The 24,040-nt window shown below is 50.9% G+C and overlaps 1 protein-coding gene across 1 annotated transcript in view; it reads right to left on the bottom strand.

The window, feature by feature from the left end:
* LOC134151078 (acid-sensing ion channel 2-like) overlaps positions 1–22,385 on the bottom strand; it is a gene marked incomplete at its 5' end in the record, with an annotated part of 93,979 nt that extends 71,594 nt beyond the window's left edge. The window contains one exon of the mRNA XM_062595365.1: positions 21,855–22,385. Coding sequence (XP_062451349.1) covers positions 21,855–22,385 — 531 coding nt within the window. The remainder of the gene's footprint in view (positions 1–21,854) is intronic.
* Between the last annotated feature and the right edge of the window lie 1,655 nt (positions 22,386–24,040).

The raw sequence follows: 24,040 nt of genomic DNA, 5'->3' as shown, positions 1-24,040 counted from the left end.
CCAATTTGATAGAAACGTGTCAGTGATTTAATGAGCTTTAACGAGCTTCCCTGAATCCTACTGTGATTTTCCACTTGCAGCGTAAATGCAAACACCGAAATCATAAAAAAATGCGTGCAATTGCCCCATGGATGGGAATGAATATGGTGCAAAAGCAGGATTTAATATTATTATCTGCAATTGTCAAAGGGGCCTGAAAAGCTTCTGCTCAAAGTGGTCACCTAGGTCCAGGCACAAGTTGGAGGTCTCCTCCTCGAATCAGGTCAGCGCCGCGCGTCAGCTCTGCAACACTGCTGCATCTAATCTGCGGTCCAAACAGGTAAAGCGCCCGAGCAGCAAGCAAACGCATTGCTCCGCGTGAGATGTGCTGCCCCCCCCCCAAAAAAAAACCCGCCACGCAAACCTCAAGAGGCAGAAGGACCGTTGTAGCAGACCGAGGGAGGGTTCAGCACGCGAGCTTTTCTACGTGCCCTTCTTCGCCCAAGGTACGGATAGAGCCCACCCGCAGGAAAGTTAATTCAAATGTTCTACCAATTGCTCTATCAAAAAAAAAAAAAAAAAGAAAGAAAAAACCCGTGGAATAGATGAATTGCAGGGCTGGTTTTTGGAGGGCAGCAGGCTTTTTATCACCAGCTCGCGGCAGGCAGGGCTATAACCACCTCTGCGACGAGATATATTAACGAGGATGAAGACGGGGTTATGGGCTGTCTCGTTTTTTTTGCTCATAGTTCTCCTGAGCCAAGGACACCGGACTATAAATTGGGCAGCAAATTGGCTGCACGGACAGACGCAGGAGGTCACCCTGAACGGACGCGGGCCGGCGCGGCGGGAGGCAGAGAGGAGCAGCTTAGCAGCTCGCTTGGCCCATTAACGGCCGGCGAGCGTGACCCGGCAAGCAGGCGCGGGAGAAGCCGGCAGATTTTCGCACGAGTAAGTAAAGAAAGAAGCATTTGGTGGGAAAAAACCCCAAACAAATCACCACCACCTTACAGGGCACAGTGCTTTCCTGTGTCCTGGTTTCGTAGCTGGGTCTGGCAGCAAGATTGGGAAGCAGCAGTGAGTTTTTACTGGGATTTGCTTTCGTGGTGGTTCAAGCTCCTGTTTGCACCTGGGACCAAGAGTCTACAGGATTTCAGCTACAGAGTTCAATTTCTGCTAAATTCCTTAGATGCCTGGACAGAAAAAGTGCCTCAAATTCCCTCCTCAAATGCTGGCATCAGCTCGCCCCTTGCGAATCCAGCCTTGCCCTGCTGGCGCCGATGGAGGGTTAAAAACGGCTTGAGCAAAACGAGGATCCGGCCCACCAAAAACGCAGCCCCGTGCCCAGCGAAGTCTCGCCGTGCTATCTCGGCTCTTCCTCGTATTTCATTTCCATCACTTCCGAGACGTTCATTGGCCGCTGCCTCGGTGCTGCCGTAATCCTCCTCTCTTGGGGAAATCTCCCGCTGCCTAATTACTCAGGCGATTAAAAACATGTTCATAACATCTAATATCATAATTTCTAGCCATGCTTCAATGCCGGCCATTGCTCTGCGTCCTGCTGAGACCATTTATAATCGCCTTCCTTCATTCCCATCGTTCCCTTGAAGGTATTTATAAACCCTGGTCCAGGGAGATCTCCGCTTTCCAGACTCCTTTAAATGTAGTTCTTGAACATCTGTTAAAAAAGTTTTATGCAGACACCCAGCCCCTTCACTATTTAGGTGTATTTTGAGGGCTTTGCTTTGCTCAAGTGAGTCACTGGGGGCATGGACGTAGACTGCCCGGATCTGCAGGTTTTCGGGGGGTTTTTTTGTTGTTTTTGTTTTAAATCGAAAGCTCTTCTCGCCTCCACTGCTGCAACTCATTAGCAAGATCGGCCACCTAAGGCAGCACGGTAATACTCATGGCACTGGAAGAAGGTCAACGTCTTGGGGTATCTTCTCAGCTCTAGACACCCCCAACTTGAAGCCAGCAACCACAGCTCGTTCCAAATAGCAGCCCGTGTACCTCTGCGACCACGTCCTCCTGGAGTGACAGAGCACCTCTTCTTTAATCATTTAATTACGTGTTTGCAGACAGCATCCGTTCCTGCCGCATCGGCGTGCCCGTCTCTCACTGAGGTGTGGTTCCACCCTGCAGAGGCTAAAAACAACCTTTTTATGTCACAAACCTGCTTCCTTCCTGTGTTTAATATTATACCTGCTTATACCCTGATAAAAGTAGTGAGTTTTGTTGTGTTTTTTTTTTTTTTTAAATTTCAACTAGGAAAAGAATATCCACGCTTACTTGAATACTGCTAAGCATCCTTCACCCTCCTTATGGCCTGGCCAAGGATAGGATCATCTCCAGATGTGCCAGAGACATCAGAGAGAAAAAAAATCCCCTGCCTCTGAGATAACTTGCACCTCCTGAGAAACACTCTGATTTTCCTGCTGTCAGAAAGCTGAATTGCCTTTAACGACAATAAACCCAAATCCTTGAATGCCAAATCCCGCCTGTACTTTGGACAGTTTGTCTCCAGGTTAGACCAGATAGATATGCAAAGGGAGAAAGTCATCAGAAAATTAAGGGCTACTTGCCCTTCTGCTTCATGAGTGCAGCCTGCAGATTTCCATTTTGATGGGAATTTCAACCCAAGGTACCTCTGGGGTGGAAACCATCTCCAACTCTACTTCGCATGGACGTGTCTCAACACTCCCTCTGGGCACTGACATCTGGAGAAGGCTTCTTGCGCAACAGAAATGCAGTGAAAGGGGCTGAATGGCCACTACGAGGAGCTTGGCCAACCCACAGCTGCTCAGATCTCAGCATAAGAAACAAGAGCGTCCTAACCAACTGCTCTCTGTGGACGTGGACCCTTAATCAAAGGCTGATTTAATTAGCAATTTATTTAGGTGATGAATGAGTATTATGGCTTATTATGGTACAAGTACCCATCAGAATGAAAAGCAGAATATCGGAGCTTACTAAAAAACTGTTTCTATTTTGAAACCAAAGCCTCTGAGATGAGAAAGGTCTCCTAGGAAGCTACCACAACACATGGTAGCACCCGAGATAAAAGCCACACTTCTCCCTGCTAAGGAATTTTACACTTCCTTGGTGTCCTCCAGGGTTTCAGATACCACTTTCCTTCTAACACCTCGGGTCCTACTAAACTCCCTCCTCCAGCGAGAGGACACTGGCCCCACAGTCAAATTTCTCCTGCTTTGCCAGGCCTTTCCCCGGCAGGGGCAGCGGTAACTCTGCACTCCACTGGAGTTAGTGGAGAAAAAGCAAAGGGAAAAATCCGCAGGTATTTATGCAGGAGCGAGGGCACGACGTTAGGGGACTAAAGGTGACAATCTCTGCGCGCAAGTACCAAAATCTAACCCAGGCTATCTCTGCAGCTGACATTCCCCAGTTTGAGGGTTTCTGAGTAATCAAACGCAGAGGTTGAATTAGCATTTAATGGCGATGGAAACGCTCAAGAGCAGAGCAACAGCCCCAGCTACGGACAGAGAGACGGCAGCATTTACGGACCTGTCCCCTCTTCGCTCGTGCTTTGCCGCTCGGGTTGAATCAGGATTTGGAAGAGCACAAAACACCACGGTTTCACCGCTGTGCCGGGCACGGCACAAGAAAAAAAAAAACACAAAAAACAAACAAAACAAAACCACCGCACACATCTCCTGCCGCAGGACAGCGGGAACATCGCTCCCGCTGCAACGCCGCGATCCAGGCAGCGCCTTGAGGGACGGTGGCCATTACCTTCACGTCACTAACGCGTCGAGATAGTTGTCGAAACCAAGCGTGCATCTCATCTGTTCCGCAGATCTCAGACTCCAGCTCATCTCCCTAGTTCCTTTGCAATTTAATTTACTTTCTGGAAACTAGATTTTAAAGAGCGATGCAAGGAGAAGCCTGGAAACGTTAGTTTAGAACAAGCGTTTTCAGTTCCTTTGAAAGGAGTAACTGAAGCAAGACGCAGTCAGGAAATCAGCTGTTCCCAACCAGAGGTCAGGGCACCTTAAAAGAAACCTTAAGACTTTATTAAGAATTTTGAGTGAGAAAGCAAAAACGTGTAAGAGCCTTATTTTGCTTTGTTCCACGACTGCTCTAAAGCACCAAGAATTGTGCAACCTGGCGTTGAACTAATATTTTTTTAAAAGAGGTAAAGAAAATCCAAACGAAGGTGAACTTCTTCCTCATCCTCCCTGGAGCTCTCTTTATTTGATTTATGCTCCAGCTCAAATCTCGTACAAGCCTACAGAGATTTATCCTGCCTGGCAATGAAGTTCAGCAATAACCATTGACAAGGCACATAAAAGCAGGAGGTAAAGCATCGCTATTTTGGCGAGTCTCCTCCCTTTGGAGATGGCTCAATCTCCCCTTGCAGAACCAGGTCTCCAGCTGCAAAGCAAGGATTGCACCTTGCACGCAACTAGCAGCTTTGCTGCACATTTGCAAGGGCTGGTTCAGGACCTCCTACCATTTATGAATCCTGAGTTTGAAATCATGAAGTCTCCAAACATATTTCCTCTCCAACTCCACTCTCCCAAGACCAGGCTACTTTCACATCCCTGTTTTTTTGGACAAAATTCAAAGAGGTGGTGACTTAGAACAGCAACGAATGGATGGCTTTTCTTGCTAAGGCTTTACACAAGCAAAAGCTCCCTCGGACAAAGACAGTGGCCAAGGCCAAACTAAACCAGTCCATCTGGGCAGGCTTGGTGGCTGCTTGGTGGGGAACCTTCACTGCGCTCAAGGGCTGAGCAGGGGACAAACACGATGCACCGGACAGCCACAAGAGAGGAGGACTTTTTTTCTCCAGTTGTTTCGGGGAAAATGCACGCAAATGGGATGGAGGTTGCAAACTGGATGTTGGACACATTTTTTGGAGCCTCAACCAAGCCTCTGTGTTCCTGGCTTCAGCTGCTCTGGACGTTTGCAAGGACAAGTGCAAACCCAAGGCTCAGCTCTCTAGAAGGTGCATTTAAACTGCCGGGGACGAGTTAGGGCTGCAGAAGGGTCTACGGCAGCTGGATTACAAAACTCCCTTTTTCTTGGAAAGGGTGATGATAGAACATGTGCAACCAAGAACATCAGAGGCCAAAGACTGAGAATACTGTCGCATCCCACAGATCTAATTAAGATTAAAACCAAACAGGAACTGCACTTTGGATCTGCCTTGTACGTTATGCATTTCATTCAAAATATATATATCTTGCTAGTGACATTTATGAATAAGCCACAGCTCCAGTAACACGAGCGCATAGTAAAAATCCCCATGACCAAAGCGTTTCTTTTTTGCCAAGTGAAACTAGAAATCCTCCCACAGCTGAAAAATAACACACTTTGACGGGTTTTGCGGGTTGGGGGCCATTATGGTTTGTACCACATTAATACTACGGGCTTTGGTGGTTGTCCACAACGAGACTTGTCCTTGTGGAAAGGACCTTATAAGGATTTGGATTATTTTTGTGTCTTTAAAAGGGTGCTGGTGGGAGATAGGTCTGAGCCTATGCCATACAGGATGGCATTTCCTTATTCTGGCACATTATGGTAATTCCTGCAGCAAAACCACGTACAGTTCCTGCAAAGCACAAGCAACACCTCTGCCCAAGCAGCTCAAACTCATGCTTTTTTTAAATTATAGTAACATTTTGGTTTTCACCCATACTTTGAAAAAGGTGATAAAAGTTGCTTCCCCTTCTCCAAGCACGTACTCCATCCTTCTCCCCCAAATCCACGACTGCACGTATCTAAGAACAGCCCAAACGCCCAGAAAGATATGACATACATACATACAAATATAGATATTTATACCCACACATGCATGCACAGGCTTAGGAGTGCATTAACTGGTTCCACCGCCGCCTCTGCATATTGATTTTATATTCCGAAATGCAACGCTATGTCTTCGCTCTCTGCTCTCCTTGCAAATACAGCCATAAAACAGCATGCGCCGACCTTCCTGGCACTTCAGCAGTGAACCTCTTGGTCCTGAGATGTCTTACGGCAAAGCTGCTGGAAGCCAAAGCGGGGTCTAAGATATTTACCTCGTCTTTCCCCCAAAATGTTATGAAGATAAATTAATTTAAAGCTTAAGAGGGTTAAGGAGAGAGCCGAAGCATCAGTGTGAAATGCACTTAAACAGCATTTAGGGTCTATCATTTGCAAGAAACTTGCATATTTCTTCTTTTTTTTAAAAAAAAAAAATAATTTGCACCATGTCACTTGTGTCCAATGGCTGCAATTTTTAATTAAAAACTTTGAGCGTGGCAATGCTGATATTAGCTCTCAAGGTCTGAAATGCTCTTACAGCGCAAAGCCCCCTAAGACGCTGACGGCTTTGGGTGAGATGCCAAACGCTTGCGATTTCACGCCCGGTCAATCCGCGACCGTCGCACGCCCGGTCCAGGCGGCTGCTGGGTATTTCACAGGATTGGTCTCAAAGGTAAATAATAAAACACGGCAGGGAAGGGCAGCTCCTGCTCTTTGGCACCGAAAAAAACCCCACCAAAATGCTTCAGCGACAGGCAGCACTGCAGCAACCTATGCAGAGAGGCGCGAGAGCTGATAAGCAACAAAATCAGGAAGCAGCCGATGGCAGCACTCAACGAGTGCAAAACCTCAATCTCGGGGCATTTTCGTATCTCTGACTCAAGAACGTATTCATTCATTGCACGTAATACTTTGCAATCGGCCAAACGTCCCGAGGCTGAGGTGGGAAGATGTCTCACTACTCACTCTCGCGCCACACCGTAAAGCCGTCTTTTATGGCAAAACAACTATTTTTTTCTGCTGCACAGATGCGCCAAGCGATCCGCACCGACGTTGCCGTCGGGATGGTTAACGGAGCCTCAGTTGTGATCTCAACCCCTTAAATGCCCGAGTTTTATTTTGGTTTAAGGATACCTTTAATGGTGTCTCTTCTGAACAGCACTGAGCTCACTGCAACTTCGCTATCTCGGGTAGCAACGTAAAACCGAAATGAGGAAGGTTAGCGAGCCGCCTTGACGTGGTTCTTCTGCGACACGCTCCGCGCGGCTCACTCGAGACATCTCCATCCGAAAGCTGCTCCTAAGGCAGCTTTCAGCCGGTGCTTCCTTGGGGCTACCCTCAGGCAGCGCCGTCTTTTCCAGGCTGCTCCGGCGTCTCGTGGGTTCAAGGGCGCCTTGCGCAGATCCCGCTCCCGCCTCCGCCGGGCGCTTCCTCTCCGGCAAGGCATCGACCCTCGGACGCAGCCCGGGAAGAGCCGTGGTCCAGACGCCTAGTTCTGCTACGCGCAGCAAGAGCAAAAAGCTCGCTCGAAAGCAAGCTGCCTGCAAAAGCTCCCGATCGCCGAGACCGAAAGAGCTCAGGCAGCTTATTCCTGTTAAATAAATAGCTGCCTCGCTGCTAAACAAACACACAAAAGAGCAAGCTCTCCTTCGCACGCGGCCGCGCCTGCCGACGCCAGCGTTTGGCTTCATTTAACGCTTATTAACTTCCTATATCCGACAGGCACGCGAGACGGGGAACACGACAGCAATCCTTCTCCGCAAGCGGCGGCAGCGAAGCACGACGCAAACGTGGCCGGTGTCTGCGAAGCTTCGGTGAAGCCCCGGGCTCTGGGTTCTGGTCCTCCCGGCACCGTATCCCTACGGAGCAAACCGCCCCTGCATCCTTTGCCGGCTCCTCCGCGCAGCCCCTACGTCCTCATGCATCTTCCCAGGTGCATCTGGAGAATGCAAGCCACGTTAGGGAAGGTTAAACTAAAGCAACTTGCAAAAATATGCCTCATTTATTTCTCCGTTTGTTCTTTCTGTAGGACATTCCTAAGAGCTAATCTTATTTAATTATTTTTTTTGTGGTCCTCTCCAAAGATTGGAGTTTGTTTGGAAGAGCTGAGTCATTGCAATTTGGTCATTTTTGGAAAGGAAGAAGAATGAAACACAAGAGAGAGAGAGTGAGACAGAAAGCGTGCAAAGTCGTTAGTCCCTTAGCCGTTCTTCCTTTCTTTTTTTTTTTTTTAATAAAAGTTACCATTTTTAGAAAGGCTCCCAGGGCCAAACAGCTCAGGTTGGAAACTTGCAGCTTGGTCCAGTAACAGGTTATTTCAACACAGACGCCCAGCTCTGCGCAGGAGGAAACTGGGTCTGCTTTGGCCGAGTGGTAAGGGTGCAAATTTGACATAGTGGCGCGATCTGCAGCAGGGGGAACAAGATGCACTGACTTGCCCCTCTGCTGCTTGCCACCCAGACACCCCAATAGCCAGGGGAGGGCACGCACGGGGCTGGCAGCCAGGAGTGCTCCCGAGCGACAGTTTTCCCCCACCTGCCTCCTGTTGGTCTTCAGCAATGAGAATCTTTATGCTTAACGATGCACCAGTCCTGCAGGACTGCAACTCCCATCAGGAACGACTGGTACAACTAGGAGCAACTCGCCCCACAGTAGCTATTTTAACCCTCGAATAATGCAGACTCACAGGCAGAGCTCCTTCAAGACATCCTCCAAAAACCCAAAGTGCCAACACTCAAAGAAGAGCTCAGCAAGCAAAAACTCAGGCTCTGAGTCAACACCTAGGAAAAGCCCCATGCCGTACAAATGTCCTGCACCCCAAAAAGCATCCGCATCTTTAACAGCCCAAAGGGGCACTTGAAGTCACTGCACATCCTGTTCTCCGCAGACTACTGCTCTGCATCCAAGCGTTCTTGCTGGTGACAGTACAGATAGGGTAGGAAAAAAGACTTAAGAGAGACTAAGTTCTCTGACGGACTCTCTAACCAAGAAGAGAAACCAAGAGAGAAGAGAAAATTTCCAGGATGGAAGGATTAAAAACCAAACCAATCAACCAAAGAAAATATTCAGCCAAACTATCCACGAATGGACAAGGAAACAAACTGTCATGAAGCAGAATGATTTGCACTGCTGAGTCCTGCCAAAGTGGGACCTTTACACCACTTATTCCAGCCCCTCTCCACCCAGTTCACGTTAAAAAAAAAAAATGACTTGTCAGATGCTGAGCACATTGCACTACCATTCCACCCCATGGAAGTCAGATCCAACAGCAACTAATTGCTAACAAGCTCATTACAAGAGGAAAGCAGCAGGAGTATAATGCTAGATTTTTTTTTTTTTTTTGGCCTGGCTGCAAAGTGAACAGCTGGCCACCAAACCCTGAGTACGAATCTAATTAAACTGCTACAAAAATACCTACATCAATGGCAAAAGACCCACCCTTCCATCAAGGCATAAACATTCCCTCCTCAAAGTTCATCAGAACTTTGTCAGTTCTGAAAGCGTTTCCAGCCATCATACTCCAAGGGAGAGCGAAGACGAATGATCGGAGCCCAACTGTGCGAGATAAACACATGGGCTGTCAGTTGGGAGAAGAGGTAACGACGGGGAGAAAAGCAGATGTTGGCAAGGTGACACTTTAGCACAAGAACAAGAAGTCACAAGGATTTAGGTCCAAGGATGCTGCTGTGGATCCATGTCGCACAAGCTAAGGTCAAGTCCAGCTTCTCTGTTTTTAGGTTTCCCAGACAGCAGAGAAACCGCGTGATACGAGCTGGTATTTGACACGCATCACCCTCTTTTTGCAAACTCTCTGATTCAGTCTTTGCCATTTGCAGGTATGTTTTTAATTCCTAGTTACCAAGAATCAGCAATGGTGTTTCACCCATAGAAGAGACACAAACTGGAGATCAGCGGCTCCCACCCATGACAAAATACCTCCACTCATTGACCCTTGTGAACCAGTATCAGCCATCGGTGGTCCTACCTGTGTACAGTCAGTCATCAAATACCCCCTCCTGAGCCACGAACAACGTCAAGACAACAGCAGAGAAGCTGAAGATACATGAGATACCGCCAAGGCAAGCACAGCCTGGTCCTAGCCACAGGCCTGGTCTATCCACATTTATGGAAAGTGTAGGCAGTTTTATAGGAAATTGGAGGAGCTTTTGCACCCGCTTGTCTTGCAGGTGGTCACTGTGCTGCAACCAGGCTGCTGGGGAGCTCGGCTCGGAGCCCACACCCAGAGCACAGCGTGCCCAGGCTGAGATGCAGCTGAGATGCCTGAGAGAAGCTCCTCCATCTAAGAGCCAAACAGAAAAACAGGAGCAGAGATGGCAGAAGAAACCATAAGCAAAGATGACTGGGGGCCTCTCAAGCTCTCCCAGTCCCCCCAAAACAAGGCAGGAGGCTGAAAGCAACGGCGCTTCCTCCTGAGCCCACTCCCCACCTCACTTGCAGGGGAGAGTCTTAGCAGGTCCTGCACCACCCAGGGACTGCCCCCACAGGTAACTAAAGCTCAGACCAGAGCCTCTTCTCTGCCGAGAGCTCAGGATTAAGCTAGCATGGATAACAAACCGTGTTTCAGCTTCAGGAACACTAACTACCCGAAGCCTGGACTCAGGTCCTTGTCAAGTGCAGGGAAAGTTCACCAGCTGCCTGGAGTCCCCATCGCCAGCTCTGCTCAGCGTGAGACTCGAAGTTTCCACTGATGCATCATTAAGGCAGGACAACAGAAGCTCCTGTCTCAAGGGTTTCCACACTAGTGCCTGTTTAATGCTAAATGAAGCCATTTCTGAAGACCTAAACCTACACCAGTTCCTGCATCGTGGACACCCAGAGCTTCTAGACAGCTGGAAAGGCAGGACGCAAGCTAACCCAAGCACCAGCCTGGCGTATTGCAGCCCGCTGCTCCAAAACAACCAATTTTGTTTCCAAAAAGCCCTAAACCTTATTACGTATCAACTTCTCTTCAGTCATTATTTAGTTGACGCTGCTTGTTATATTTAAAAGATAAAGAAGCAAACGAGCTTAATGGGTCTAATGTAATCAACTTACTACAGGCTGTCTCCGCTCCCCTCCGCCCGGCTGGGGATACCCACGTCGGCCGCCGGAGCTGGATTTCTTGATGTGCTCAACATGGAGCAAGGCAAAGAAACAGCGCCTCAGCCAGTCCTAGTAGGATGCAAAGAAGAATAAAATATTTCCTCCCGACTCCTGCATTTCTCATCTCCAGCCCTGAAGCCTGTATCTTCATTCTCTCTAGTTGTCCACATCCTTTAGGGATATTTATAGCCACCATAAAATTACCCAGGGCTTTTGTTCCATCCAGCCACTGCGTTCATCTCAGCTATCCCGGCGCAGGGAACTATAGTTTAACCCTGGGTAACATGAATCCACGTTTCCTCGATTATTTTTCTTTTACTAATTATGGCCAAACTTCGAGCAGCTCCTGGTTTGCGTTGAAGGTGAAAGCACTTAGCTGAGAAGGTTTCTCTGTGCCCTTCCTGGCCCTGCTCTTCCAAGCCCCCCTGATGCGTCTCCTCCCTTGGTGCTCAGTGATATATACTCTATATATATTTGCTTGCGGCCAGTCCCGCAAGCAAAGCCACGGCCACCGCTGGAGGGGGAGCGACGGGCACCGCGCTAGCGGCTCTGTTTCTCAGCAGCACCAAATCCTTGGATAATTTCAGAATATTTCACATTTAAATGGAAGTTTACATTTATAAAGGGCGGCTTGGAAATTTGATCTCCAGCAATTCCCAAGCCAGAAGGCAAAGCACAACTACACAAGCAAAACCTTAACCTTCCTAAAATGATATTCTTGTTAACCTTCAGCCAGCTAGCGGGACACTTTCCTGCTAAACCATCCAGCGCGTTTGCACGTGCAGCAACACCCTCTCCCGCGCCGACCCACAGCACTGCGAGTAACTGCCATCTGTTACCAGCGGTGAATTATATATATTTTATATATATAATATATACATATATTACATATACACAGCTTTGTGCACCATCAGCCTGCGTAACGAAAAGCTCCAAAGCCCACAATTCATGTCAAGTCGCCCTGTTTCCACGTGTTTATTATTATATATTTCCCAAGAGATGGCAGATCCAGATCCGTGAGTTGCTCTAAATTGAACCTCCTCAACTTCGGAAAGTAGAAGGGGCAGGAGGGACCTCTGATTTTATAAACAGCACCGTATCGCTTATGCTAAAACTCATTAGCTGATAACGATGGCTTAAATCCGTCAGAGTGGTAGGGCACCGGACCAAAATCTTGTTCTATTGGCTCATTTAAACCTGGTGAAAAGAAACTCTCCTTCCTGCAAAGTCCAACTGTAGAGCTTCCTGAGGAAAAGCTCTTTTGAAAAGGTATTTATGTGAATAAAAATGTGCAGCGTGCAGAACTTGGAGCAGTGCTCACGCACCTCGCAGCTGTAAATCCCCTGCTGCCAACATCGAGAAATGCCTAGAGTTGCGATGAAACATGGCCAAGCAACAAGTTACTCTGTCACGGGCCACTAATGAATTTATCGCGTCTGCCTACCCAGCCAAGAACATTGTTTTAAAGCTGTATCCAATTTCTCTGATATACAAGAGCCTTGGACATATCGAAGCATGCATAATGCTCCTGCAGCACAAGGCATCGCCGCTCACCTCTAATTTACAAGTGACTTGCAGGAGGTCCCCAAACACCACCTCCAAAATAGTGTAAGCCACAGCTGCTTTCATTTCATGCAAAAAAAAAAAAAAAAAAGAAAGAAAAAAAAAAAAGCAAGGTTGACTGGAAAGGGAAGGTAGGTGATGCAACGTAAGGAGTAAAGCACTGATTGCAGCAGTGAAATGTGAGCAGGTCATCTTGGCCCATGGTGAACTGCCCATCACATGGAAAATCAGAGGCAGACGACTTTTAATGCCTATTAGCGCTCAGCCAAAAAATCTGGAGTTCAATATTATGCTGAAAACACTGCAGGGCCAGAAGAGCAACGTGGGATGGATTCCCACCACGGAGCAGGAGCCCAGCTGGATGCCCACAAGCCACCAGGCAGCCAACACCCGGGGACAGCCACGGGAACGGGATGATGGCAAACACGGCCAGGGTGGCAGGGAGATCCCCGGAAGGACAGGGAGGAACAGGGAAAGCCACTCGGAGCTGCACAGAGCGCCCAGCCTTGTAATGCAACACCGCAATTTGGGGGCCCCGAGGCAGCTGGGGGGCAGCCAGGATCCCAGCCCAGAGAGCAACACAGGGCTTAGGAGGGCAAGAAAAAACCTGCCAACGTGGGAGCATCCGTCTGCCCTGTCTCTCTTCTCACTCCATCTGCCTGGCAATAAAGCCACAGAAAAGCCTTTGTCCTCCAGTGTCATGAAAACGCCCAATTTTCCCGTCAGGAAGATCATGCACTTAACATCCAGAGATTGCACTTAAATTATCTAACGAGGTAAAAGCAAGCAGAAATTGTGACATGGAAATGGCCTTGCCGAGGCACCAGAGCATCCCTGTGCAGCAAGAGGCCATTAGCACCTCAAGAGGTCGGCGACATCCCTGCCTCCCCACCGCGGCCGGAGCGTCCGAGCGGGAAGGACGGGAGCACGGCGGAGGGCCGGGCCGGCTGCAGCGAAGCTCAACGCCACCAGCCACCGTCGGAGGCTCACGAACCCGGACAGAGGGAGGCTTAAGGGCAACCTGAGCTCCGTGCAACGCACGGAAACAAGCCAGCAAATTGCAAGCGCTTTCAGCAGCAGGAAAAAAGTGGCAAAGTTTGCAAAGATTTTTTTTTAAAATTGTTTTTCGGAAAAAAGAAAAAACAGCAGCCAGCTTTGCATACGTTGCTCGCTTCAGCCTAACTTTCCTTCCTCACCTGGTTGCTCCACTGAAATTCGCTGTAGGATGCACGAGAGCAAACGCCTCTCTGCTAAAATAACCCAGAGCGCAGATCGCAGCAGCAGCAGCTCTCGGTGCAATAAGTTAGCCGAGACTTGCAAGAGGTTTAGACAGAAGCTGCATAGGCAAAAAGAGAAAGTAACACTCTGTTAGCCCGCAAAGGGCACGGGGGCCGATTTTGGAGAACTATCAAGAGTTACGCCACTTTTCCCCCACACTGGCAACAGTAATTTCTGCTTGTGAATCACCGCTAATTACATTATAATAGGCCACTCTTCTTAATTTAATATACCGTGTGAAGAATCAGTACGTGAGCGAGTGCGGTCACAAGATTAGTAACAGCTCTAGCTCTTAATTCACATTCACACTTGGTTATTGAAACATTTAAAGCTCAAGGGCGTCGAGGAGGCTGTTTTGCCTGAGTTTGTTTTATTTTGGGAGTAAATTGCAAAATTTGGGAGAGGAGGGGTGGAAGAATCAAAACCAAAGCACAAATACCTGCTCACCCTGCAGGAAATGACAGCGCTCGGGGCGATGATAAAAAAAGAATTTCCAGAGCTGCCTGAGAGATAAATGAAGCGGCTACATTAGCATGGAGTTTTGCAACAACGGGGACCCGGATTTGCACAAAGAAAGAAGAAAACTGCAGCAAAGACCATGCTCCGAAACGGAGCAGATTCACCAGTGAACTCTGCCTAGGTTACAGAATAGGAGCACGAGCTGGAAAAGGAAGAGGAACAAGGGTTAAAAAAAAAAAAAAGTGTGTGGGGGGGGCGAACGGCAAAAAAACTGCAAAAAATAGTCCAAAAGTACGAGGGGAAGAGGAAGAAAAAAAAATTGCAGCCATCCAGACAGGCAGAGGAAGGTGAAGGAGGAAGAGTTGACTGCTCCACGCAGCCCCGGCCAGGCCAGGGTATGTGCACGCAGGAGTACGTGCACGCAGGAGTACGTGCACGCAGGAGTACGTGCATTTTGGTAACTCCTAGCAAGCCGCTCGAGCAGGTTTCTGCCACGCCAGGTGAGGCGGCAGCAAGCCCACGGCCGGGACTTTCCACTGGAGCGGCAAAAAAAGCTCCGATTTCAGCCATCCCACGGCGTAAAGCAACCGTTTCTGGAGGAATCCGCACCCTGCCGAGGACGCTGCAAAGCCGCGGCCGGGAACGGGCACCGGCAGCACAGGGATTTCTCGGCACAGCCGGCGTTACCCTGACCCACGCCCCGCGGCGAGCTAAAAACCACGGCAGCCTCCGGGGAGTAGCAGCCTCCCCATAGCCATTAGCATTAAATAAACTCTGCAGCATCTCGGAAGCGCGCGGGGGCAGCAGGGAGCCCGAGCGTTTCCGACCGATTCCCGTCCTGCCGAAAGCCTGCCTTGCCGCCGTCCTGAACTTCCCCGCGCCGTTTTGCTTAGGCTCCTCCATAACAATACAGTAATTATTACTGTTTGCATTCAGGACGTATTAGTACATGGTTGGAGGATCTTGAAGCAACTCGCAAATATTAATTAAGCCGTCGCAGAATCCCTGAGTGGTAGGTAGCGGTAATTACGTCCCTAATTATATCTACCCTGCTGGAGGGTGGCAAGTAATTATTTGGAATCTATTATATGACCAAAACAAACCTAGGCTGATGATTACATATTTAGTGGGCAACTAACTGTTATTATTATTTTTTTTCCTGACTGATAGCTTTGGCACAAAGGGAAAAGAAGAAAAAAATTAGAGAAATGGAAAAAAAATGCACAGGATGGACTTCCCAAACTGCTTCCCCTGTTCCTGCAGGATGATTGCCCTCTCCTAGCTCCAAACAGCGTGCCTACGCATCCCTAAGCAAGCCACGGGCTTCGGTCCTGTGCTCCAACCCAACTGGGAATGCAACAGGACCATAAATTGGGAGACACTTGGATGAAACGTGGTGGTAGCAGGGAGAAGCGTTAGCTGAAGAGACAGGGCAGAAGCACTTCTCTACTGAATGGATTTTTACAGTGGTTAAAATAACTTTTCCCATACTTTTTGCCCCAAACGCTTGCCTGGATTACATTAAGCTCATCATCAATGCCTACATCAATGCCCAAAAGCTCGACAGCTGCTTGTAGCTGGTCCCAGGTCAGGTGGCTTCCACACATGGGTTTCAAAACACTCTGGAGCCCGTTATTAGCACTAGCACCATCCAGCCTTATGCATCCCAAATTCGGTGAGCGAAGAAATCACAACCCTGGCTCCTTCACCGGCGTGAAACCTGAGGAGCCCACAACCGATCGCACAACGCAAACGCGTCTGTGCTTCACCAGCCCAGGAGGCAGCTCTAACGCAAAGGTTTTGCCCCGAGCATCCACGGGGAAATGGCTTAGCCCCTGCAGAAGGCTAAGGCCAAGCCAAAACTGCACAAACAGCAAGGCTTTCTTGCTGAGCCCAAAGGCAAAGCAGCCCAAAGGTAGCCTGCCACACCACGACGACGTTTCAGCTTCACAGGTAGTCTCCACGGCAAGCTCTTGTTGTGCAGCACTACCCTAAAATAAAGACCGAGGGGCTGCAAAACCAGAAAAAGGAGGAAGATGCATCATATTTTATAAATTAATATAGGGTAGAGCAATTCTCTTGGATGCCCTGACTGCTTTTCTGCTACACAGTATGAGGAGATCCCATGGTCAGCAGGAGCCCAGATGGCCCATCTCTGAGTCAGCTTGAAAAGTTTCGCTGCGGCCTTGCCTGACGTGACATATTGATGGAGTCTGGAGATGTTTGCGCTGACCTAGCAGCAAGGCACATTCCTCAAAGCAGTTTTATGCAGGCCTTTAAAACCCAATGTCATTTTTCAAAAAGAAAAATATATATTGGACGCAAGTCTTGGAGAAGTGTTACTGGGCCAAACTGATGCTCCTCAAAACAGTAAAGGATTGCTCCCCACAGCTCATTCTCGATAGCTTGTTTCCGATAAAGGATTAATTAGGCAAGTTTCTCTCCTGCTCTCACTCTGGAATTTCTTCTTCCACCTGGTGCAAATTTGTTCTGCTCCAGCCCATCAAATCCTCATTAGAAGCTTCATTATCAAAGAAGCACAGCCAGTTATTGCAGCCACCCTTGGCCCAGCCAGCTCACACAGCTCCTTTGGTCCTTCCTCGTGAATCAGTCCTCATCACCTCTTTTATTGCCGTTATCCTGCAGACTCCCCTCGATTCGGCAATATTTTTTTTTCTTGAAAGATGATGCTCCAAAAAAGAAGGTGGAAATACGCAATTGCAATGAAACTGTATTAATCTTCCCCATTTCTGTTTTCGCACTGCATTGAAAAGCACCAGGAACATCTCTCATCAAAACACGTTCAGGTAAGAACTGGCCAAAAACGGTCCAAGAGAACCGTTTGGAAACGGCACTTTCCAGTGGAAACCGAGACGCGCAATGGGAAATGATCCAAGCGTTCGGCGTAGGCTTTAGGGTAGGTTTTTACTTGAGTAGGACACAAAAAGATGACATTAGAACAAAACACGAAAAATCCTCAGATCATATTTGGTTTGAAAAGACAAAAAAAAAAAAAAAATCCCACACGCACAAGGAAAAGAAAAACTATACTCTAAGTCACCCAAGAGATGGGAGGTCTGAATTTCAACCAGAGCTAATCCACGTCTCCTTGAAAGACAGGAGCGGGAAGGAGCATCAGCCCCTTCCGAAGTAACACGTACACCTTATCCGTGCCATGTGCCAAGAGGCGTGCAGCGTTTGGGCAGACGGCCACGCTGACGAAGATTAAAACATCACAGGGCTAATTTCAACTCCAAAGACCTGTAAATAGCCAAGAAAACAGGAACCCCTCAGCACCAATTCCAGTCACCGTCGCGCCAGGCTCCGCTTGCTCCGGCAGCCTCCGGACAATTGCTCCCCGTGCTGATGTGCCGATTATTTTAATTCCTTCTGCCTCCATCTGCTCCCTGCCTTTCCTCCTCTCAGCTAACACCTCTCCGTTCTTCCGCACAAATGTCAATGCAAGAAGCCCTTACAGATCACATCGAGGCCCTGTAGACCGATTTTTCAGCTGCTGTTCTCCTGACGTGGCCCATCGTTCCCACGTTACAAGATAAATTAGGCTATCCAATGGGAAAAAAAATCATAAAAAAAGGCGCTTAGGTGCTACATCCCACATCAGGCTCCTAAATCAAAACTCCCGTGATGATAAAAAGCTCGTCAAATAAAATCCACGTGGCCAACTAAAAAGAGAACAAGGGAACAAGCCCAGGACCTCTGATCACACGTACTACCTGTGTCTCCTTGCTCCATGGACCTACTCTGGGGCTCTCAAACCCTCCAGAACAAACCTGCTCCAGAAGGACTACCGAGCAGCTCTGCACCCATCTCACATCTGGCCAGGATCCAGAAATGTGGTGGCAATCTCCAAGGCCGCAGGACAGGAGGATGGAAGAAGCCACCACTCGAGAAGAGTCTGGCAGCCAAGCGCTCATGGGAGCACAGATTCACCTTGCAGGGACTGGCACCAAAACCACATCCCGCTTCCCAGCGCATCTAACCACCAAGCCACTTCACCTCATTTTTTATTCCGCTCCGCTTTCTATAGTCGTGAGCCTCACCTCAGCAACCAAGCTGGCACCAAGGCAAGAACATCTAGCACAAAGTCCTTGGTCCTAACGCAGGGACCAGGTGACTCAAGCAGAGGCTACAACCCCCAGATCTCTTTTTGGAGCCAACCTTTCATGGTAAGCAACGTCTTTCGCCGCGCTCGGGCAGCACCTCGCACAGCTCAGTCCCAGTTTCTCCTTGGATCCTTCGACGCTAGCTAACACAAAATGAGTAATATTACTTAATGCCACTGCAGTCTGGTGAGGAGAGCACGGACTTGGCACTGCTGTTTTAACGAGTGAGACTGAATCCAACTGGCTCCACTTGCAGTTCCCTTAAATGGCAGTTGTACAAATCGGTAGCATATTTAACGCTTCAGCCCCACAGCAGCGTAATTAAATGCAAACCACTTCCTTTCCAGAACTAATAGTAACAGCAAGCCAGATTTACGTTATGTTTGGAACTGGCGCTAAGAAAAAAAAAATAAAAACAAACAAAACCAAACAGAACAGCGGTCTAAAAAGGGATTGGATAAAACAGTTTGTTGCACAGCGAGCAAAATCCCCAAACAAGACAAAAACCGCGCACGCACGCTGAAATTGCTGGGCAATTAGTTATGGTGCTGCTAAATACGGCTCGCGCAGATACTCCAAGCCTATGTCAATCCAAGCCAGAGGCACAGCGCTTACCGGCTGCAGCCACACCGAAACTCAGTGTGAACCTAGTGCTGGAAACATCCCAGCAGTTTATGACGGGTGGCAGCACCAGAGCAGACATGGCAGGTTAGCTGGTGGGGAGACCGAGAAAAGGACACCCACTCCAGCACTGTTTGGGCATAGAAGAATATTTTTTAAACAAATGTACATTATTCCACAACAAAACAACACCCAAGCTCTCTACCCACTTGCTACCCCATAAGGCCCCTAACTTGAGGAATGGATGAAAATCATTCAACATAAACAGTGACCAAATAAAACCACTAACAGCTATTGACTGCAGAGCCTTCAAAGCAGTCCCATAAATCACAGTCTTCTACTTGGGTCATCTCCGAGCAGCAGAGCCATCAGGAAAGGAAATAAAACCTTCCATCTTTCCACACAGCCCACCTATCTTTCCCTTGCAAAGGGCAAGTTGCAAGCTACTATCTCCTAGGCAGAGGCGCAGGTGAGATGACAAGCTGTATTTGGGAAGTTCTTAAATCAGGATGAGGTAATTAGCTCATAAATCCCCAGCCTGTGGGGTACATTAATAACTTTCTCATTGAAAAAAAAAAAAAGAAAAAAAAGAAAGAAATCGATAAGCACAGGTTTGGACAACCAAGATAAATATTTTATAAAACAAAGAGGGCTTTGTGCAAACCAAAGCCAGAATTCAAAAACAACCATATGTTGTTTTTTTTTTCCGATGCTTATTTTCAAGCAGCTCTTTGCTTTTTCACGTTACAGAAGTTCAACAGTCACAATAGTCTAAGGGCTTAAGGAAAGCAAGATTGAAAGGAAAGATAATCTCTTACATGAGATGCACTAGCAGAGTTAGGAGGAAAAAGACACGGAGCCTTTTCTTCGGTTTCAGCCACAAAGGAGGGCTTGTTTGCTCAAAAACGCGTCTGCTTTGGTCTTCTGGCTTTTTATCCAATAAAAGGTACCTTTCCCATTACCTCACTCTTTCACTTTGACACAGGAAACTTCAACGCTCTTTAGAGCATCCACGCAGGAGCAAGAACTGCAAGATGCTGGTTACGCTTTCATTCATTCAGTTTACGTTGGGATTTTTTTTTCCCCCACCCACTTTGCGTCTGCGCCCGGTCCGAACTGCGCGAGTCTCTCCCTCCCTCGCCGGTGCTATTTCCTCTCGTTTGGGGAGGAAAAGCAAGAGGCCCGGACCCAAAGGGACGCTTCGAAGCGCCAGGCTTCGCTTTTGAGCCCTCGAGCCTCGCAGCGGGCTCCGAGCCCCCAATTCAGTACTGGGGGCCGAAGGGAGCGCCGGGGCAGAGCAGCTGCTCTGAGCATCTCCTTCGGCCTCGCCGAGGAGCGTTCCTCTTCGTGGGGGATTTGCAAGGGGGAAGCTCCCGAGGTCGCTCCCTTCCTCCGAAAGGCGGCCGGGGAAGGACAGGCGGCGGAGGAGGGAGCGGGCAGCGGTTCCCGTCTCGCGCCGCTTTGCCTGGCGGCCGGGCAGCCAGAGCAGCTTTGCTCCGCTGCAGGAGGGTCCAAATCCGCCCTTTTCCCCAGCCCTTTTCCCCAGCCCGGGTGCCCCAGCGGGGCTCCGACCCGCTTCGCCGCCGTTTTCCCACCGAAGCCGTGCCGGGGCGCACGGTGGAGGCCATGAGCCCCCGCAGCACAAAAGACCCAGGAACCTCATTGCACTGATGGCTCAAGCGCCGCCAGCAAGTCCCCCAGCCGCCTGGCCATCCTTGGGCTCCCCGGCCCAGCGAGCGGATACGCAGCTCCGACCGCAGCGACGGAGGCAGCCTTTCGCAGCCCATTTTCATTTCCTTCCCCCTCCCCTCCTTTTCTAAGTGTACCATTTCTGCTCATCTTTCCAGTGGCATATGCCCACCGAATAGTCCGGGGCTGCTCGCTTGAATCCCTCCGGGATTTTCTCCCTCCTCCTCCTTACAATTTAGCTGCTGCGACACGTCTGAAGGGCCGTTCACTTTGGCTTTTCAGCACGCGTCTCGGGCCAGCGCTTAAAGACCCGGGAATTCGACTCCTCTCCCGAGCGCGGAGCTGCAACAGCTCAAACTAGTTCTCGCTCCCTACAGGCACCAGCGCTGGCGGCAGGAGTATTCGATCATAACGCACGTCTCTCCCTCTTTAACATCAGCAGAGATTTGAACAGGCGAATATTCCAGCACAGTAAATATCCATCTGCTCTCAGTGCAGCTCGAAAGGGGCATTTGGAGAGTCCACTTTGCGCTCTCATCTGTTCCTGCAATTCACTGTCTCCTCTTACAGCATTGGAGCTTGCAAACAGTCGCAAAAGAACCACAGGATTTTCTTTTCTTTTCTTTTTTAGAAAGAATTTTTTTTGCAAAACAGGGCCCTAAGTTGACCGGCTTGTCTCCCACGTCGGAGCCCCCAGACAAGCTCCGGACCGGCCGGCAGCATCAGGGGATGCCCAAGGGGATCCGGGTGCTTTCTGGAGAAGGGGAAAGCTGCGATGAGGGTGGCCCCGGATCCCGCCGCTGGCCGAGAGGGGTTACGCGGGGGGCGTGGGGGGGGGGGCGCGGGCAGCTCCCAGCACCCGCCCCCCCCCCCCAGTCCGCCCCGGGGGGGGGGGGGGGGGCGCAGCAGAGCGCCCCGCAACCCCGCATCCGCGGGCAGAGTTCAGCTGAGGAAACTTTTGCTTCCCAGCCGGAGGTGGAAAAAAAAGTAGAGGCGCAACTGAGCTGGCAGCAACAGGGAAAATATCGCAGGTAGCAGCCGAGAGAGCTGCAGATTTGGGGGGGGGGGGGGGTTAACACAAGCAATCGAGAGAGGTGAGCGCCCTGTGCCAGCAGACCCCCCCCCCCCCCACACACACACACACATCGGTGATGGCCAGGGTTGACCCCGCGCGGGAGAAACCCCCCCGTCGCGGCGGCGCCGCAGCCGCTTTCGCCCCGCGCGGGGGCGCAGGGGGGGGGGGGGCGGCGGCGGCGCCCTGCGCGCACTCACCGCGGAGAAGTTGTGGGGCCCGCAGAGCTCGCCGCGGTACTTGCAGGAGAGCAGCATGTCCTCCAGCTGGTGGCCCAGGCGGTCCATGAAGCCGGCGCTGATGCCCTCGTAGTGGCGGGGCGGCAGGAAGAGGCGGAAGTCGGCGAGCTTGGCGAACCAGCGCAGCCGCGCCTCGTCGCCGCGCAGCAGCTCGGTGAGCAGCGGGCGCGCCGTGCGGTTGGGCAGCAGCAGCCCCAGCCAGTGGCCCGCGTAGTAGAGATCCCCCTTGGAGAGGCGGGGGAAGCGCAGCGGGTTGTTGTTGCAGAGGGTGACGGCGGGGAAGGGCAGCTGCCGGCTCCACTCGGTGCGCACCTGCGTGTGCGAGGGGAAGGCGAGCCAGTGGAGCAGGCGGTTGGAGGACCAGGAGAGCAGCAAGCCGAGCGCCGTGCAGAAGGCGAGCACCCAGAGCGCCCGCCGCGGCAGCGCCGCCCGCCGCGAGCACATGGGCCGCAGCCCGTGCAGCCGCGTGCGCAGCGGCGGCGCCCGGCGCCCCCGCGCCATGGGCGCTCCCCGCCGCCGCCGCCGCCGCCGCCGCCGCCGCGGGATCAGTGCGAGCAGCGCCGCGCCATGCCGCCGCCCGCCGCCCGCAGCGGCCCCGCGCGGCGGGGGGAGCCGCCCCCGGCAGCCCGCGCCGCCGCCGCCGCCGCCGAGCTCTGCGCCGGGCAGCGGCTCCGGCAGCGCGGCATAGCCGGGCGCTGCGCCGCCGCCGCCGCCGCCGCTTCACATGGCGCCGGCGCCCCGCAGGGCTCCGAGCCGGCGCCGCGCCGCGCTCCGCCGGCCCCGAGGCGCTCTCATGGCGCGGGCAGAGCGCGGCGCGCGCGGCCCGGCCGCGGGGGCGGAGGCGAGGGGCGCTGCGCGGAGCTGCGCGGAGCTGCGCTGCGCTGCGCGGCGGGCGGAGGCAGCGCCGCTCCGCTCCGCTCCCGCCGCCCCCGCCGCTCTTCCCCGGCAGCGCGGCCCGGGGCTCCCGCCGCCCCCGGCCTCGGCTGCGCTTTGGCGGCTCCTTTTCCCCTCCGCCTCCTTCCACCAGACTTTGGTTTTCCTGCTCCTCGGCAGCCCCGGGAGGAGGGGGCGGGGGGGGGAGGTAACATGCTATCACAGACACGAGCAAAACCTCCAGAAATAAAGCCGAGGGCTGCAGCCTGCTGCTCATCCCCGATATTACTACTATTTTTTCCCAGGCGAGATGCGGCCAAGGAGTTTGGGGTTTGCTCCGAATTCATTTTTCCGTGCGGATCTTTTTCCTCTGCTGCGTATTTTCACCCAATAGATGGAGCCGTTAGAGCCTGCTTTGCTTCATCCTCTTTGGAGAGTTTCTATTTTTTTTTTCCAACAGCTGCAAATGTGCAGCTGGCCCTGATCCTGCTTCTGGCCCCGAGGACGCTGTGAAATTGCAGGGAAGAATGGTTCTGAGGGGCCCTCAGCTTGTCCACGGTTTTTTTTTTTTTTTTTTTTTTTTTATTTTCCCCGCGGGCGCAGCTTCGCCACGTAGGGAAATAACTTTTATTAAAAAAAAAAAAAAAAACACGATGGTAAGCGCCGAGGAGCGGGATGGCCACCACCAGGTCCAAGCTGAGCTGCAATCCGAAGGCTTTCCGTTAAAACTTTATGAAGCCTAAACAGACCGAGCCCGGCCGTGAAGTTCAAAGGAGCGCCTGGCCAGCCTGGTGGGAAATCCCACCTGTGAGGCCACCTACTCTTTAGGGGAAAAAAAAATCTGTTTTTCAGGCTATTTGAGCAAGCGGCTCCCGTTACCAAGTCGTTCCCCTGCGCCTTCTTAATTGCAGTCCTGGCTTACTGCTTTACACAGCCAGAGCAGCTTAAAAAACCTACTGGGCTTAATGCATGGAAGGAAAAAGAGAACTGGAGTCTATAAATATTGCTTATTAGTCAACAAGTCGCTGCTTTAAATCATCCCTTTGGAGGGGGAGTTTGCTACTTCCGTTGAAAAAATACAGTTTGGATGGAAACAAAATGCTAGGGGAGAAGCTCGGTGACTAATTGCAGCCGAAGGCTGCCCTCCTCCCCCGAGACGTAACTCGCTTCCCCCCCCCCAAAATAAAGACGCGTATTCTGCACCACCTGTGTTACAGGGATTTTTGGAGTCCAGAGCGTTTGGGGGCTGCAGGTGTTTGTAACATGCACAAGTG

The sequence above is a fragment of the Rhea pennata genome, chromosome 26 (genome assembly GCF_028389875.1).
Source record: "Rhea pennata isolate bPtePen1 chromosome 26, bPtePen1.pri, whole genome shotgun sequence".
Lineage (NCBI taxonomy): Eukaryota > Metazoa > Chordata > Aves > Rheiformes > Rheidae > Rhea > Rhea pennata.
The sequence above is the reverse complement of the archived record's forward strand: the minus strand, read 5'-3'. Positions and strand labels throughout refer to the sequence as shown.